The following is a 14,348-nucleotide window of genomic DNA, read 5'->3' on the forward strand; positions in this document are numbered from 1 at the left end:
AATGGCGGAGAATAGAGCTAGTGGGAAAAAGATCACCATTATGGTGAAAACACCCAAAGATAGAAAATCGATAGAGATCGAAGATGATGCAGAAATTAAAGATGTAAGTGATTCAGTAGCGACACAAGTGAATTTCCGAACAAGCGATCGCCGCTCGTGATGGCGGGCGTGTTGACCACAATCTGCAAGCGTCGTACGATGGTGTGGCGTTAAGTGATTCGAGAATTTTCTCCACCTTCGAATCAGACAGTGCGTTGCGGCAGGTTTGCCGGTTTATGAATTTTCTAAATCGATAGAGTATTTATCGTTTTATCGTTACTCCCTGCGATGGTGCAAATGTGTGTGGCCGACGACAAAATGTTGGGCATTTTTGGGTTCGTGCGGAGTGACTCGGAAAAATCGAACAAAAACATGGCACATGGGTGTCAGTGTGTGCGTGTGCTCTCTGGTTTGCCATTCGCTGGAGCGCGGCTATTGCCTCACTCACACATACACGCACAAGCTGATGTGAATTGCTTAATTGAATATAATCCGCACAGAGGGGGGAATCTCTGGCAGAGCAGTGTTTCACGAACGAGTGAATGATGCAATTCGAAAATGATGTTGATTTTACTCTCTCCCCTTTCAGCTCAAGGCCATTGTCGCGGAGAAGTTTGAGACCAACCCGGAGCTGGTGTGTTTGATTTTCGCTGGTAAGATCATGAAGGACACCGACACGCTCAAGACACACAACATCAAGGAGGGTTTGACGGTGTACCTGGTCATAAAGGCGGCCCCCCGTGCGGATGCGGAGAGTGCGCGGCGAGCGCCGGCGGATGTGTCGCAAACGCCGTTCGGATTGAATCAGCTCGGCGGTCTCGCCGGACTCAGTGCGCTCGGCGGCAATCAGACCAACTTCATGGATTTGCAGTCCCGCATGCAGCACGAGCTGCTCGACAACCCCGACTTGATGCGCACGGTGCTGGACAACCCGCTCGTGCAGCAGATGATGAACAACCCGGACACGATGCGCCAGATACTGACCTCGAATCCGCAGATGCAGGAGCTGATGCAACGCAATCCGGAAATTTCGCACATGCTGAACAACCCGGAACTGCTGCGACAGACGATGGAATTGGCCCGCAATCCGTCGATGTTGCAGGAGCTGATGCGTTCGCATGATCGTGCCATTTCCAATCTGGAGAGCGTGCCGGGCGGATACAGTGCACTGCAGCGAATCTATCGCGACATCCAGGAGCCGATGATGAATGCCACCTTCCGCAATCCGTACTCCGGGACCTCCGAGTCGGGCAGCACTAGTGGAGGCGGTGCCAATCCGCAGCAGGGCACCGAAAACAGAAGCCCACTGCCGAATCCGTGGAGCAGCGCTAGCAGCGGCACCGGCAGTGGCAACCGTGGGGCAGCCGGAACCGGCAGTGCTGGCACGGATGCTGCCGGAACTCCGCTCGGACTGCTCAACACACCGGCCATGCAGAGCTTGCTGCAGCAGATGAGCGAGAACCCATCCATTATGTCGAATATGCTGAATTCGCCGGCTACCCGCAGCATGATGGAGGCGTTGGCCGCCGATCCGGCCATGGCCGCGAACTTGATGAGCCAAAATCCGCTGCTGGCCAACAGCCCCGGTCTGCAGGATCAGTTGCGCACGATGATGCCCCAGCTGATGCGGCAGATGCAAAACCCGGAAGTGCAGCAAATGGTCACCAATCCGCAGGCACTGAATGCGATCCTGCAGATTCAGCAAGGAATGGAACAGTTGCGCTCGGCCGCGCCCGGCTTAATGAGCACGATGGGCATTCCGCCGATGCCGGGTGCACCGCCGCCAACTACCGGCTCGGGCGGTACGGGTGCCACGAACACGGCCAGCGCGGCTACCACCGCAACGGGTGGCGCCGGTGCACAGGCGTCGAACAACGATGCGCTGTTTTCGGAGTTTATGTCCCGCATGATCAACGGGATGGCATCGGGTACGGCTGATACGAACATTCCACCGGAGGAGCGCTACCGGGCGCAGCTGGAACAACTGACGGCGATGGGATTTGTTAACCGTGAAGCTAACCTGCAGGCCCTGATTGCTTCCTTCGGCGACATCAATGCGGCGATCGAGCGATTGCTTGCGCTTGGCCAGCTGTCGCTAAGCTAACAATGTGCGCCCCTCAACTGAACCGGTGAGCGAAACGACTAGGGGAACGACCTTTGCTAACACGTTGCTTCAATATTTTTGTGTCCGATTTGTATCGTTTTGAGTGGGGGGAGGGGTCCATTCTTCCCTTTGAGGGAGGGAAGGAAAAGGAAGGGCACCACACTTTGGATCCGTACGCCGTTGTGTGCAATACACCTGGCCCACGCCGTGCAAGATGTGTTTGTGCACACCAGGAATAGTAATCTTTGCATAATATCGTAAGCAACATTGAACAGCAGGAGCGAGAGCATGCACGAGCATTTTCATTTTCTTTTTTGTTTTCCTCTTCTATTACATCTGGTAAAGGATATATATATGTTTCCAATCGAATCGGATCGGAGAAAAATGGGTAGTAATTATTGAACAGAGACAATGATGGAAAACAGGACATAAATTAGATATTCTTTATAAAAAAAAACACCTAGCACACAATTCATTTTCCGCAGCACTTGTTAGCGGATCGTGACGCTTAGCGTTTCTGTTTGTATCCTTCATCTGCTGATAGATGATACTCACCGAACGGCATCTGCTTTAAGCGTAATGAGCAACAATGTCCTGTCCTTTTTTGACGATAAAATTTCCTTTTTTTGATAAATGTCCCAATTTAAGCAATGTGTCGAAATTAGAAACTGACTACAAAGAACTCTAGGATCACCCGTAGTACCGTCAATGTTTGCCTGCAATGTGCGCCGTTTAATCGCATCTTTGTATTCGGCCAGTGTTTCTCCATACGGCGGATGGTGAACACGTTGTACTATGGTTATGTTTTATTGTACTACAAGTGGGGATAAAACGGAATGTAGCAAAATATGGTGGTTGTATGGTAGTGAGAAGGGTGAATTAATAGTGGATAATGATTGAAAAAAAAGAACATAGCAATTTGGATTAGCAACAAACTCCTAGTTCCAGAATGCTATCAAAATAAGTCGCTACAAAAAAAATAATAACACACCTACCCACACCTCCTCCTGTTCTTCGTCGTTATTCAATGTAAAACAATGCAAAACATGCAGTTAAACACAAACACATTTAGAACACGCCTCTGGAATCTGGGCGCGTACAGCGCGCGCTGCGCACACAACAATACACTTTTATCTTGCTCTGACTCTTGAAACACGAATAGAAAATTTAACGAAATAAAAATGCCAGCGAAAGATGGACAGCAAAATCAATAGATTCGAAATGATATAAGATGTGTATGTGTGTGCGTGTTTGTGGATAGCGAATGCAAAGCTGCTACTGCTGTGTCTACTTTCTCCCATCCATACCAGCGTCGATGGATAGATATACCTATATACATATACATACAGTACTAGTATATTCAATAAAAAGTTAAACCAACTGCACGGTGCAAGTAATTATATGTTTGTGGTCCCTTCTTTCATTTGTATTAATTGTAATCGTCAGTTACTAGTATATTGCCACTATTTTTAAACTTTTTAAATTTCCACCCTGTTGATTATTTAACAATTATATTGTGTGTTTTATTTCAATTTGAATCAACTAACTTTTGCTTCGTACGGTTGTTTCCACTAAAATTACCTTCCAAACTGAATACGTCCCAATGCAGCATAATGTGTGCCAGGCACTGTGTAACGCCTAACGCTTCGACGCGTTACGCATTTGAATTGCACTAGCACTGTCAAACTCATGTGCAGTTTCGAACAGAATGTAAACAAAACACTACCAGTTTCAACGCTGCCACACTTTGCCATTTGTATCCGACAAAACAAAAGACGATGGCATCGACCGAACCATCGAACCAGCGACCGGACCCCTTTCAAGGTATGCACATTGCGGACACGGACTTTCTGATGAGTGTGGAGGGTCGAAGCTCCTGCACTGTCTGTGGGAAGTCGCGCAAGTTTTTCTGCTACACCTGCTATGTCCCAGTCCCGGAAATAGCAGCCCGTGTACCGCGCATTTCCCTGCCAGTAAAAATCGATGTCATAAAGCATAGGAACGAAATTGATGGCAAAAGTACGGCGGTGCACGCTGCCATCCTGGCGCCGGATGATGTTAAAATCTACACGTACCCCGACATCCCGGACTATCGCGAGGAGAGCGGTGTGGTGTTGATATTTCCCACACCGACCGCGCTCACCGTGGCCAGCTTGTTTAGTGGCGAAACGTACCAGATGAAAGAGAACTACGGTCTTCCCAAAGGATACCATATGGGCACGCTGTTGCGCTTCCGGCTGAACGACATCGTGGATACACCGTTGCACCCCCGGGAGACGACTGATGAGCGGAATGGCGGTGCAGCGGATTGCGACGGTGAGAGTTTCCCGGTAAAGCGAGCCGTATTCATCGACAGCACCTGGAGCCAGTGTCGGGGCATTTACAAGGATGAGCGGCTGTCGGGTTTGCGCACCGTTGTGATACAGAACCGAATTTCCCAATTCTGGCGCCATCAGCGCAACAGTCCACGATGGTTTCTTGCCACGGTCGAAGCCATCCATCAGTTCGTGCTGGAGGTGCACATTGCTGCCTGGGGTCTGGACAGTCGATATCGGGGCTTGGAGCACATTCACCTGAACATGGAGCAGATTCCGAAGGAGCGTATTATGCATCCCGGTGAGATGAACCCGGACGAAGTACCGCCGTACAACGGGCAGTACGACAATGTGTTGTTCTTCTTTCGGCATATGTACAATTTGATACATAAATATTACGACCACGAAAAGCTTAAAGCGTACAAGCGGCCGCTGTATTAGAAGCGTAATTCATTGCGAAAAAAAAGAAGCAGAAAAAACGCTACTCACACGTTCTAAGACAAATAGATGAATACAAGTCCAACATAGTTGTTTTTATTAGTAGTAGTTTCAGCCCTTCAGCACATCATCGGAATTATTAGTTTTTCTTTTTCTTCTTCGTTTCGTCTCCTGCACTTTGCGCAGTCTGAGAATCGGGACGGGGCTTTTGCCAGTTCAGTGGCTTCTTGCGATAAATTGGCCACGGTGGAATGGTGAGCTGTACGCGGGCGAACCAGATGAAGATTGTAAAACAGAATATTGCTTTTACCGAAAAGAATACCGTTGGTGCTACTTACAATTGAGGCGAGCAAAACTCCGGCAATCAGAATGTACACCGTTTGCGAAAACTGCTGGATAATGTAGCCCCACACTAGACCGACGGTTCCGAACAGGGTTATGATGATGCGGGAAAGCTTTTCGGCCCTACCCTGACCCTCAAAGTCCTGAAAAGTAACAGATGCGTAGTAGTGCGAGCTTCCATTAGCGTAGCCCAATCGATATTTACCATATGTGTTTGGATATTCAGCATTTTTAACTTTTTGCGGCTTGTGAATTAAATTGCCAAGTGTACATCAACAAAACAACACGTCAGAGACCTTTTGGGACAGTGACAGGGGCAGTCTAGTTTGGCGAGAATGACACTATTCAAATATCCAGGCTGGGCCACACGCGTTTCGTTTGTCAAATGGAAAATATATATAATTTAGCAAAAAAGTTATCTCAAAATCATTCCACGTGCAATTATTTACAAAAAAAAAGTTACAAATGCTGCATCAAACTAAAAATCACACCCAAAAGGGTAAATTTAATTCATAACGTTTAGTTTTTCTTTTCGAGCCACTGATTGTCAAGGAACGCATGCCGTATGTCAATCATCGTCAATGAGCCAACCGCACACATTCTCGAGCGATCCCGCACATGATAAAAGCAAGCGCGGCCGAGAGATAAAAAGAAAACAAAAACAACTCATCTGCCGCAACGGTCGCAATTTCCCCGCACCGATTGTGTTACATTTTTTTGTTGCACTTTGTACATTCATTACATTTTCCGTTTCCTTCTGTAAGCCGTAGCTCCTGTTTAGTGCCATTTAATTGTTGTCCGTGTGCTTTGTTCTGTACTATACGGATTAGTTAAATTATCGTGACTTATTTTGAACCTTTTTTTGGGTTTGCCGTTTCGGTTTCGTGTGCAATTCAGTTCCGCATTTTGTAGCTGTGTAGTGTGTGTAAAATAAACAATGTCAAAACCGAACGTTCTAGTCCTTGGAGGTAATTTACTGGGGAATTAATCCTGGAACGTGGTGGCCCAAAGGTGCGGGGGTGTGAAGCAACAATCTCGTTGCGCAACAACACTTCCTGCAATCCGGACTGCCGACCGCTCATAATTAAGTTAATGTCACATAATTGCTACCCGTGATCGATATTCTGCGCAGCCTGCGTTCGCAAGACCGCGCTGCTGTCGGTAGACTCGTTTTCCCTCTACCGCAAAGCCGGTTCCGAAGCGATAATCACGGTTCAATGCCATCACCGCGCTGTGCCGTCGATCAATCTCTGATCTTCTGCTTCGAGTGATTCGCTTTTAAAGAACGTTTTGCTTTCTTTCTTTGTTTCATATCCCTCTGCCCACCGCAACATGCAGGATGCGGATTTATTGGACGGCATCTAGTGGATCATCTGGTTGCGAATGATCTAGCGGGACGCATTAAAGTGGTCGATAAGACGCCGCCACTAATGGCGTGGCTTAACAGCCGACACACGCAAGCATTCGCGGACGCACGGGTCGAGTTTGCGAGTGCCAATTTGATCAATCCAACCTCGTGCCAAAATGCGTTCCGTATGCAGGAGGAAGGAGTAGAGGAGGAGGAGAAGAAGCAGGCGCAAACGGTCGGCGGAAGTTGGGACTATGTGATAAACTGTGCGGCCGAAACGAAACCCGGCCAAACGGATCCCGTCTACCAGGAGGGTATACTGAAGCTAAGCTTAAACTGTGCAACAGAGGCTGTGAAGTGTAAGGCTAAGCGCTACCTTGAACTGAGCACTGGCAGTATGTGCTCCGACGAGAAGGTGCCGCAAAAGGAGGACTGCCCCATCGAGCCCTGGACGATGGTGGGCAAGTACAAGGCGAAGGTCGAGCAGGAGCTTATCGCCATAAAGGATTTGCCTTACACCATATTGAGACTGCCGATATGCTATGGCGTAGGAGACCGGAAAGGGCTGAGTACGTGCCTGGAGCGTTTGATTCGAAGCGCCAGTAGCAACGCGCTCCACACAACCGTTCGATTGCATTTCAATCGTTTACGTTTCGTTTCGTTTCGTTTCAGCACCGCGCATTATTATAGCCGGGATTTACAAGCATCTCGGGGAAACGATGAAGCTACTCTGGACCGGCACGATGAAGATGAACGTGGTGCACGTGGAGGACGTGTGCGGCAGCATTTGGGAGCTGCTGCAAACCGATCGCACGCTGCACGACACGATCAACGTGTGCGATGACAGTGACGCTACCCAGGGACTGATCAGCGAGCTGCTAGCCGATATGTTCGCCATCAAGATCGATTACTGGGGCGTTACGATGTCCAATATGACGAAGCTCGACATGGCGGGTGCTATCGAGGAGATTAACGACCGTCACCTTGGACCGTGGGCCGAGCTGTGCCAGCGGGACGGTGTGCAAAATACACCGCTCACGCCGTACATGGACCAGGAGCTGCTCTTTCAGAAGCATCTGCATCTGAGCAACGAGAAGCTTAAATCGTACGGGTACAAGCTGCGCCGTCCCCGGATCACGAGGGAACTGCTAGAGGAGATAGTGCAGGATTTCATCGATATGGGCCATTTTCCGCGCACCTTACTTGGCTGAGGCGTATTTACTATTCGTTTGCTCGTACGTTTGCAGCAGTTCCACTAGCGCTTGGCCAGCGCATCCATTATATACGTATTCTTATCTGTTATACATACACTAGTACGATCTCGTGGTGGATTTGGCGTCACGTCCAAACAAAGCAGCATTCAGAATCCTACGAAAGAGAAAGGTAGGGAGAAAAGACTAGATAACGTAAATTGTACACTAATGATGGGAAAGTCATACCTTAACGCCAAGCGTACACAATGAGGTGCTACAGACAGCGATCGATGTACCAGACAACTTCCCCCAGATGATCTCCGGCACCGCGATCTTAATGGAAGTGTACTTCTCTTTTTATCACCATTCCAATCGGTGCTACGAGTGTGATTATCACTAGCTTAACTAAAGCGACGACGATGGAACAAAATTGATTCAATATTAGATAACTTGTACGCGTGTGTTAGTAGAAACTGCATTATTTGTGGAAATTTAATCTACGGATTGTATTATATTGCGTTTTTGTTTGAAGTGTACCATGTGCCTAAAATTTTATCATAAAAGTTGCAAAAGCGCATAGCGGTCGCGGCGATTATATTTGACTCAATAAAGTATACATGCCTGCATACACTTACACATTTCGCTTTCCATTTCGGCATTGAAATCAGACTCTCTTCGAAGCATTGTGAATATCTTTCAGATAGAGTTCTTCTTTATTCGTAGCACATTAGTTAGAGATAATCTGTCGCCACCAATCGGCGTTTAGAGTTCCTTCCCGTGTTTCGGTATGGTTCTTTTATCGATATTTTTTAGTGAACTTGTGAAAATGACACCGATGCAAAGATTTTAATCCAGAAAAGCGTCATTTAGCATCGTCGTGTACACACGACACACTATTTTGGAGAGATTCGTGGTGTTTAGTCTCAAGAGCGTTATCAATGAACAACAAAAACTACTGTGCATGTGGTGCATCCTCGATGCATTGAGTGCATGAAACGTACAAACGCATGGGGGGACACAGAGACAATGGCATTGCGAGCCGCGCAGGTAATATGATGCAGCATCATACAATTCCCTTAACGGTCATGTGATTCGACTGCTTTCATTTAGTAGTCCCTCTCGCACACCACAATCATGCACGTAAGTGTAAGGACACGCCATATGCAATTGTGCTGATGGTTCATGATGATCCACGCTCCTTGACGATCCACGGAAGGATGTTGTATAAATATGTCTCGAATCTTACGCACTCCTTTGTAAGTAAATTTACTCCTAACCTAAGAAACTGTTCAAACGTGAAAATATGGCTCTTGCACTGATGCATACGATGATGCAGCTAAATGGATGGTGGTGGTTTTGCTTATGATTTTGTTATGTTGGGAATTGAAATTAGCATGCGATGATGATGCTACTAAAAGTTCACTTAATGCAGATTACGCTAATCGGAGAGCCATTGAACAATGTGTTAGTACGTTGGTGGTTTTAGCAAAAGGTTGAAAGAAAATGAACGGAAGAGAGATGTATCCTTCGCGTTATCCTGCACATAAACATTGGGTTAAGAACTATGTTAACAAACTTGCAATCCATTCATAAGTTGATGTTGATTCGAACATGCGTAAGTACGAATAACGCGTCATCTTGTCTAGTTTTTGGTATGCATTTTGCGCAATTGTTTCATAATAGAATAGATGAATTGATACCAAAAACATCCACTTTTTAGTAAAAGATGTTAACAGTAGTTTCCTTTCTTTTGTTTCATTATGAACTTTCCTATGGTTTGGATTTTTTGTTTGCTAATTGATGCCATTCTATTGAAAACAATGTTTGCTGCCTGCCACTGATTGTATTTTGTCTTTGTTTGTATTATAAAAAGCATTCTTCACAATTGTATGACGCAAGTGACAATGATCAATAGTTTAGTATAGGTTTTATCTGTTCCGTATTTAGACTTTTTCCAAATGATCCTGCGCATTTGTTTGGTGCTTGTAATCCCTTCTCCTTACTCTTTTAAACGTTAAGATTAAAGATCGAGAGAAGAATGGTGCTTACATTATATTAATGCTTTTTTTAATTATCTTACTGATCTATCTGAATTAATGAAGTACAATGCGCTTGACGCTTTTTCCCCCTTTCGACACATTAGTAACAAAACAGTAAAATAAAAACTATACCATTGACGATAGAACCAAAGGAAAGGGTAAGGTACCCTGGACATGCAGTTGGAGACGGCGAAACAATTGCAATTTTCCATTGGCTATGGGCGGTGGATTAATGTGCATAATGTGTTTATTCATTCCACATTCATTCCTTTTCTGCTGCCACTTTCTGCCAGAGTTAATTCACCAGTTAATCCATCTTCGGCAGATCGCACTTTTTTATTAATATTATTACTTAACTACATTGGTCTATATAATACGTAAGTGTAATCGATTGAAACAAAACAAACTCATATAACGTATAATGCTAAGCATAATTAATCGTCTCTTGCTGTTTTAAAAACGTTGATAACGAAGTTTCACAGACTAACCGCACAAGGAGACAATTGTAACAATATGTAAATAGGTAAAACATGAATTGCCTCTCTCTTAAACATTTACGAACAAACAAACAAACAAAAATATTGTTTTTTAAGGACATATTGATGAACGATAGATTAATTGAAATTGAAAGATAAACACTGGATAGTACCATCACAAAACCATTATTGCACGCGCACCGTTACTATTTACCTTTCTTTTTAATAGTTGCATCTGATGCAAATATGTTATCATTTTCATCGGAATTAAATCAACGACGGAATAAAACAAATGATGCGAGAGCGTTTCCAAATATGACACGTAAGCGATTGTATAGGATAGGATAGGTTTGTGTAAGTATATCTGGGGCTATGTGTGTCGCTGGGTGAATAGGTAAAAATGGTAAAATTGTGACAAAACTACCCATTCGTAATCATCCCACACTGTTTTCACCATCGTTCGCAGCAACACCGCGGGTGGGAGATTAAGGTGCAGATTATTGCAATAGTGTTTCAAATGAAGCTTGCAGGACGACGAATTGTTTCTTTGTGTGTGTTCTTTTTTGTGTGTTTTTACCCAGTACGCGACGGACTGTACCGCCCATTACTACATATTGATGGTGCCTATGCCCTTGGCGGAGAGGTAAACCGAACCCAGCACGAGAATCTTTAGACATCCACGACCATCTTTTTATGAATATCGGTGTTGCCCACCACTGAACAGAACTCGTCGAACGATATCTTGCCATCCTCGTCCTTGTCGGCGAACACGATCGTCTTGTCTACGATCTGCTGCAGTTGCGTATCCTTCAGATTGTTACCGACCATCATTTTTAACACCTGGATCCGGGCGTGTCGGTGTCAAGGGGGACGACGACGGATGCATGAAAGGAAATATGACTTTTGTTAAAAAAAAAGAAGCCCGAGCAGATATTCTAACGTCGCTTGTGCTCGTGGGAACGTTGGCGGGCATGCATGGTATTCAAGGTAGCCCGGAACGATGAATGATTATTTTTAGCATTGATTCAACGTTCCCCAGCCGCGTAGTAGTAGTGTGGTAAAGATCGTTCGTTCGAGCGACGGCTACTTTTGGACGCTGCGCGGATAATATTCCGCGCTACATCAGTAGGCCCGTAATTTGCCCCGCTTACCTGAAATAGTTCCCCATTCGAGATGTATCCATCGTTATCCATGTCATATATTCGGAAGGCAAATTTCAGCTTGGACAGTTTGTCGCCCTTTACGCTAAACTGCGACACGCCCTGGATAAACTCCTTGAAATCGACCTCCCCATTGCCGTCCGCGTCGAAAATGTCGATCACACGCTGCACCAGCGGGTTTTGCTGCAGCTCTGGCAGGGACATAAACTCATCGATGCTGAGGGCGCCCGAATTGTCGAGATCCAGTTTTTTGAAGCGTTTGCCCAATCGACGGATTTCGTCCGCGTCAACTGGAAGTATTCGGAGAGGATGTTACCACGTTAGAATGACCATGTGATGCTCGCTTGGCAAAAAAAAAAAAACACTCCGTACGGGTGCGAGATGTGATTTGGCCCATTGGAATTAGATTCTATTAGCACTAACGTCCGACGACACACCAGCTGCGGGCGACCACAGAAAGAAGATCCACTTCGTTTGCTGGATAAAAGGAAACTGAGAGATTGATCCCTACATATCCAGCTGTGTAGGGGGCATGAGCGATCGTGTTAGTATGGACTGTCGCCGTTCCCATGGTAGCGCGTTCGCAAGCGTTTCAGCTAGCTAGTGGTGACCGGCCCACGCCGCTTTACCGTAGCCGAGTGACAAATATCTGGCAGATGTAAATAATACCGAAAACGAGGGAGAAACAAAAACATTGCGCTCGGCCAGCCACTGGGCAAAACGCCGCGGCGATCGTGAGGGTGTGAATCGAGCGTTTGAATAAAATTAGCAACACATGCGCCATGCTGTCGGCAAGTGGAAAGATAAGTAACATTAAGAGAATACAAAGAGAAACATTCGGCTAATGTGCAATAACCGATTATCATATGATATAAGTGGTTGTTGAATCGGTTTAATGGCTAAACGGCGCCTCATGAACAAAGGACAGCCAATATAGTGGTGGAACAATTATGGACATTTTACCAACATACACATAATAAAATAAACCTAACTTTCTAGTTGTCCGTAGCTACAGGATAAGTTGGAGAGCTGCAAACACAAGATAATGGATCTTGCATGCTGCGGTCGTATGCGCCTTATTATTAGCGTCTTTTGCCTCTGGGAAAATCGATAAACTCATGCTTGTTTCGAGAATAGCCGTATGCTTCTGGTGCTACTGTATCCACTGCTGCTGCCTGCTGCTGCTACCGCTGGCATAACACACACGGTCATGCACAAAATCACACGAAAGGAGAGAGAACGCGCGCGTGTGTACACTACGGATGTTTCGTGGCCTACTGCTACGCGCTGATCCCACCAATGATACGCGTGTTTTTCTTTCTTCACGCGTTATGTAGCGCAATTGTTCTTTCGCCTAATAGAATGCGCTGCACTTACAAAATGGGTTCGAGGTTGGCCTAAAAAAAGCGTATAATAGCTACTTACAGTTTGAGCAGAGCTCCATCGGTAGCGAGGTTTCATTTCCCTGTAAGTGAAAGATACCATAGTTGAGTTAATTTGGCTGTGTCAAACGAGGAGTCAGTCAGGCCGTCGTTCAATCGAAATTGTTGTACAGGTAAGAGGGCGCCATAATACCTTTGGATCTAGGGCGATCTGGGCTCAAGCTATAGTACAATTTTCAATGCCCCTAGACATTGCACCAAGGTATACTGGTGTAGTAAAAGTTATCCGATTGTACGACGCAAAGGTTTGACACAGTTTTGGAAATCGTACAATTGCACCATTTTCCCCCTTTTTCCTTCGATGGTAAACCGATATGAACTCGAAAATTTGCACATGTAAAAATGAGACATGAATTTTACCTACCATTTCTTGATCTGTTGCTCGATACTATGGCTTCTCGAAAGACGCTGCTCGTTGCCTACGGCTGGGGCTCCTAACTATGACTTGGGCACGTACTTTAAGCTGTCCTGATTACAGGATACCAAATCGGGGCCACAAATTCGCCAAAACACAGAACCACACACGGGCTATGGTAATTGCACGGGATTTTTTGCGTGAGCTTAGAAGAAGATTCGCTACGACCGAAAACGACGAGGAATAGCGTTGCACACACACACTCTCAGTGTAACGACGTCGGACCGTTCAATACGCACTCAACACACCCCCACGAATGCGGCGACGAGTATTTTACACACACTCCCGTAGACTTACAATTCTACCCTACAAGGGCTGGGTGACCCAGCGAACAATTCGTTCGAGCTGTTTTTTTTACCGAGCTCGAGTCGAGCAAGGTTGACGTTGCCCAAGTGACATTTGTTCGAATTTGTTTAAATTTTTTACACATCTGCTCGACAAGTACTCAATACGCCTAAAATTGTGGATTTGTGTGTGATCAAGTGTGTTGAAAGCGGCAAGATGTTGTGTGTTCGTAAACTTCCAACTAACTTTCTTCTATCGATGGACGTTGCAGTCGAGCTCATTTTACATTCATAGCTTTGACTTTTGATGAAAAACGAAAGCAAATTTTGTGTAACGTTATTTTGTAGAAAATTGTATTTTTCAAGTGTGAAATAATTTTTCCCCGAGTTACGCGAATAATGCGTTCCAGGGACATTCGCGTCTCGGGTTTTCGCGTTAGTCGACTAACACGTTTTTGGCAAAAATATGAGTGATAAAAAGTTATTTATGATACAGTCAGAATTCAATAGATGAACGCTTTTTAGTTGGCATGCTTTTTAGTTGCAGGCTCGATGGTTGGCTGACAGTTCAATTAAAAAGCATGCGTTTGTATGGAATAACTGCTTTTTGAAAAATTCACAAATATCTCATGGCCTGCCGAGAAAAATTTCATATTTTTTTTTGTATGGAGAAACGTGCCAACTAAAAAGCACATACAGGGTTTCAAATCATATAATGGACTACTTGATTGATTGAAATGGTAAGGGGATGTT

The 14,348-nt window shown here is 45.6% G+C and overlaps 5 protein-coding genes across 6 annotated transcripts in view; 3 read left to right on the top strand and 2 right to left on the bottom strand.

Moving 5' to 3' along the window:
• The window catches only part of LOC1274444 (ubiquilin-1), a 3,625-nt gene extending 82 nt beyond the window's left edge, over nt 1–3,543 (top strand). Inside the window, exons 1-2 of the mRNA XM_313568.6 lie at nt 1–103; nt 629–3,543. The exon at nt 1–103 is cut by the window's left edge and continues 82 nt beyond it. Coding sequence (XP_313568.3) covers nt 2–103; nt 629–2,143 — 1,617 coding nt within the window. The 5' untranslated portion in view covers nt 1 and the 3' untranslated portion in view covers nt 2,144–3,543. The remainder of the gene's footprint in view (nt 104–628) is intronic.
• Nucleotides 3,544–3,921: 378 nt separating this feature from the next.
• LOC1274445 (tRNA-uridine aminocarboxypropyltransferase 1) lies at nt 3,922–4,981 on the top strand. The gene has a single exon (XM_313569.6). It carries the CDS (start codon nt 3,922–3,924, stop codon nt 4,897–4,899), a length of 978 nt encoding a protein of 325 aa, XP_313569.6. The 3' UTR covers nt 4,900–4,981.
• On the bottom strand, nt 4,971–5,604 carry LOC1274446 (signal peptidase complex subunit 1). Its single transcript, XM_313570.5, has 3 exons — nt 5,444–5,604; nt 5,235–5,381; nt 4,971–5,155 (listed from the first exon to the last, which is right to left on the bottom strand). The coding sequence occupies exons 1-3, from the start codon at nt 5,465–5,467 to the stop codon at nt 5,036–5,038; spliced, it is 291 nt and encodes a 96-aa protein (XP_313570.3). The 5' UTR covers nt 5,468–5,604; the 3' UTR covers nt 4,971–5,035.
• Nucleotides 5,605–5,837: 233 nt separating this feature from the next.
• LOC1274447 (uncharacterized) lies at nt 5,838–8,413 on the top strand. The gene is made up of 3 exons (XM_313571.6): nt 5,838–6,206; nt 6,577–7,155; nt 7,259–8,413. Exons 1-3 carry the CDS (start codon nt 6,176–6,178, stop codon nt 7,795–7,797), a joined length of 1,149 nt encoding a protein of 382 aa, XP_313571.4. The 5' UTR covers nt 5,838–6,175; the 3' UTR covers nt 7,798–8,413.
• Nucleotides 8,414–10,131: 1,718 nt separating this feature from the next.
• Nucleotides 10,132–13,619, bottom strand: LOC1274448 (calcineurin subunit B type 2). Of its 2 annotated transcripts, XM_003436730.2 has the most exons (4): nt 13,261–13,619; nt 12,880–12,919; nt 11,446–11,744; nt 10,132–11,134 (listed from the first exon to the last, which is right to left on the bottom strand). In XM_003436730.2, the coding sequence occupies exons 1-4, from the start codon at nt 13,261–13,263 to the stop codon at nt 10,964–10,966; spliced, it is 513 nt and encodes a 170-aa protein (XP_003436778.1). In that variant the 5' UTR covers nt 13,264–13,619; the 3' UTR covers nt 10,132–10,963. The 2 variants fall into 2 exon arrangements, with proteins under 2 accessions (XP_003436778.1, XP_061499082.1); XM_061643098.1 differs by lacking the exons at nt 12,880–12,919; nt 13,261–13,619 and adding an exon at nt 11,827–12,725.
• Nucleotides 13,620–14,348: the final 729 nt, after the last annotated feature.

This window comes from Anopheles gambiae, chromosome 2, assembly GCF_943734735.2.
Source record: "Anopheles gambiae chromosome 2, idAnoGambNW_F1_1, whole genome shotgun sequence".
NCBI classification, from domain to species: Eukaryota; Metazoa; Arthropoda; class Insecta; order Diptera; family Culicidae; genus Anopheles; species Anopheles gambiae.

What these genes read in the sequence shown, in the direction of transcription:
- LOC1274446 (XM_313570.5), bottom strand. Translation starts at nt 5,467, where the DNA reads ATGCTGAATATCCAAACACATATG. An exon ending in TGAATATCCAAACACATATG is followed by an intron (nt 5,382 to 5,443) that starts GTAAATATCGAT and finishes GTTACTTTTCAG; the next exon opens with GACTTTGAGGGTCAGGGTAG. An exon ending in GAGTTTTGCTCGCCTCAATT is followed by an intron (nt 5,156 to 5,234) that starts GTAAGTAGCACC and finishes GCCCGCGTACAG; the next exon opens with CTCACCATTCCACCGTGGCC.
- LOC1274448 (XM_003436730.2), bottom strand. An exon ending in GATGGAGCTCTGCTCAAACT is followed by an intron (nt 11,745 to 12,879) that starts GTAAGTAGCTAT and finishes GAATACTTCCAG; the next exon opens with TTGACGCGGACGAAATCCGT. An exon ending in CGAATGGGGAACTATTTCAG is followed by an intron (nt 11,135 to 11,445) that starts GTAAGCGGGGCA and finishes GCCCGGATCCAG; the next exon opens with GTGTTAAAAATGATGGTCGG.
- LOC1274447 (XM_313571.6), top strand. Translation starts at nt 6,176, where the DNA reads ATGTCAAAACCGAACGTTCTAGTCCTTGGAG. An exon ending in GAACGTTCTAGTCCTTGGAG is followed by an intron (nt 6,207 to 6,576) that starts GTAATTTACTGG and finishes CGCAACATGCAG; the next exon opens with GATGCGGATTTATTGGACGG. An exon ending in AGGAGACCGGAAAGGGCTGA is followed by an intron (nt 7,156 to 7,258) that starts GTACGTGCCTGG and finishes GTTTCGTTTCAG; the next exon opens with CACCGCGCATTATTATAGCC.
- LOC1274445 (XM_313569.6), top strand. Translation starts at nt 3,922, where the DNA reads ATGGCATCGACCGAACCATCGAACCAGCGACCGGACCCCTTTCAAGGT.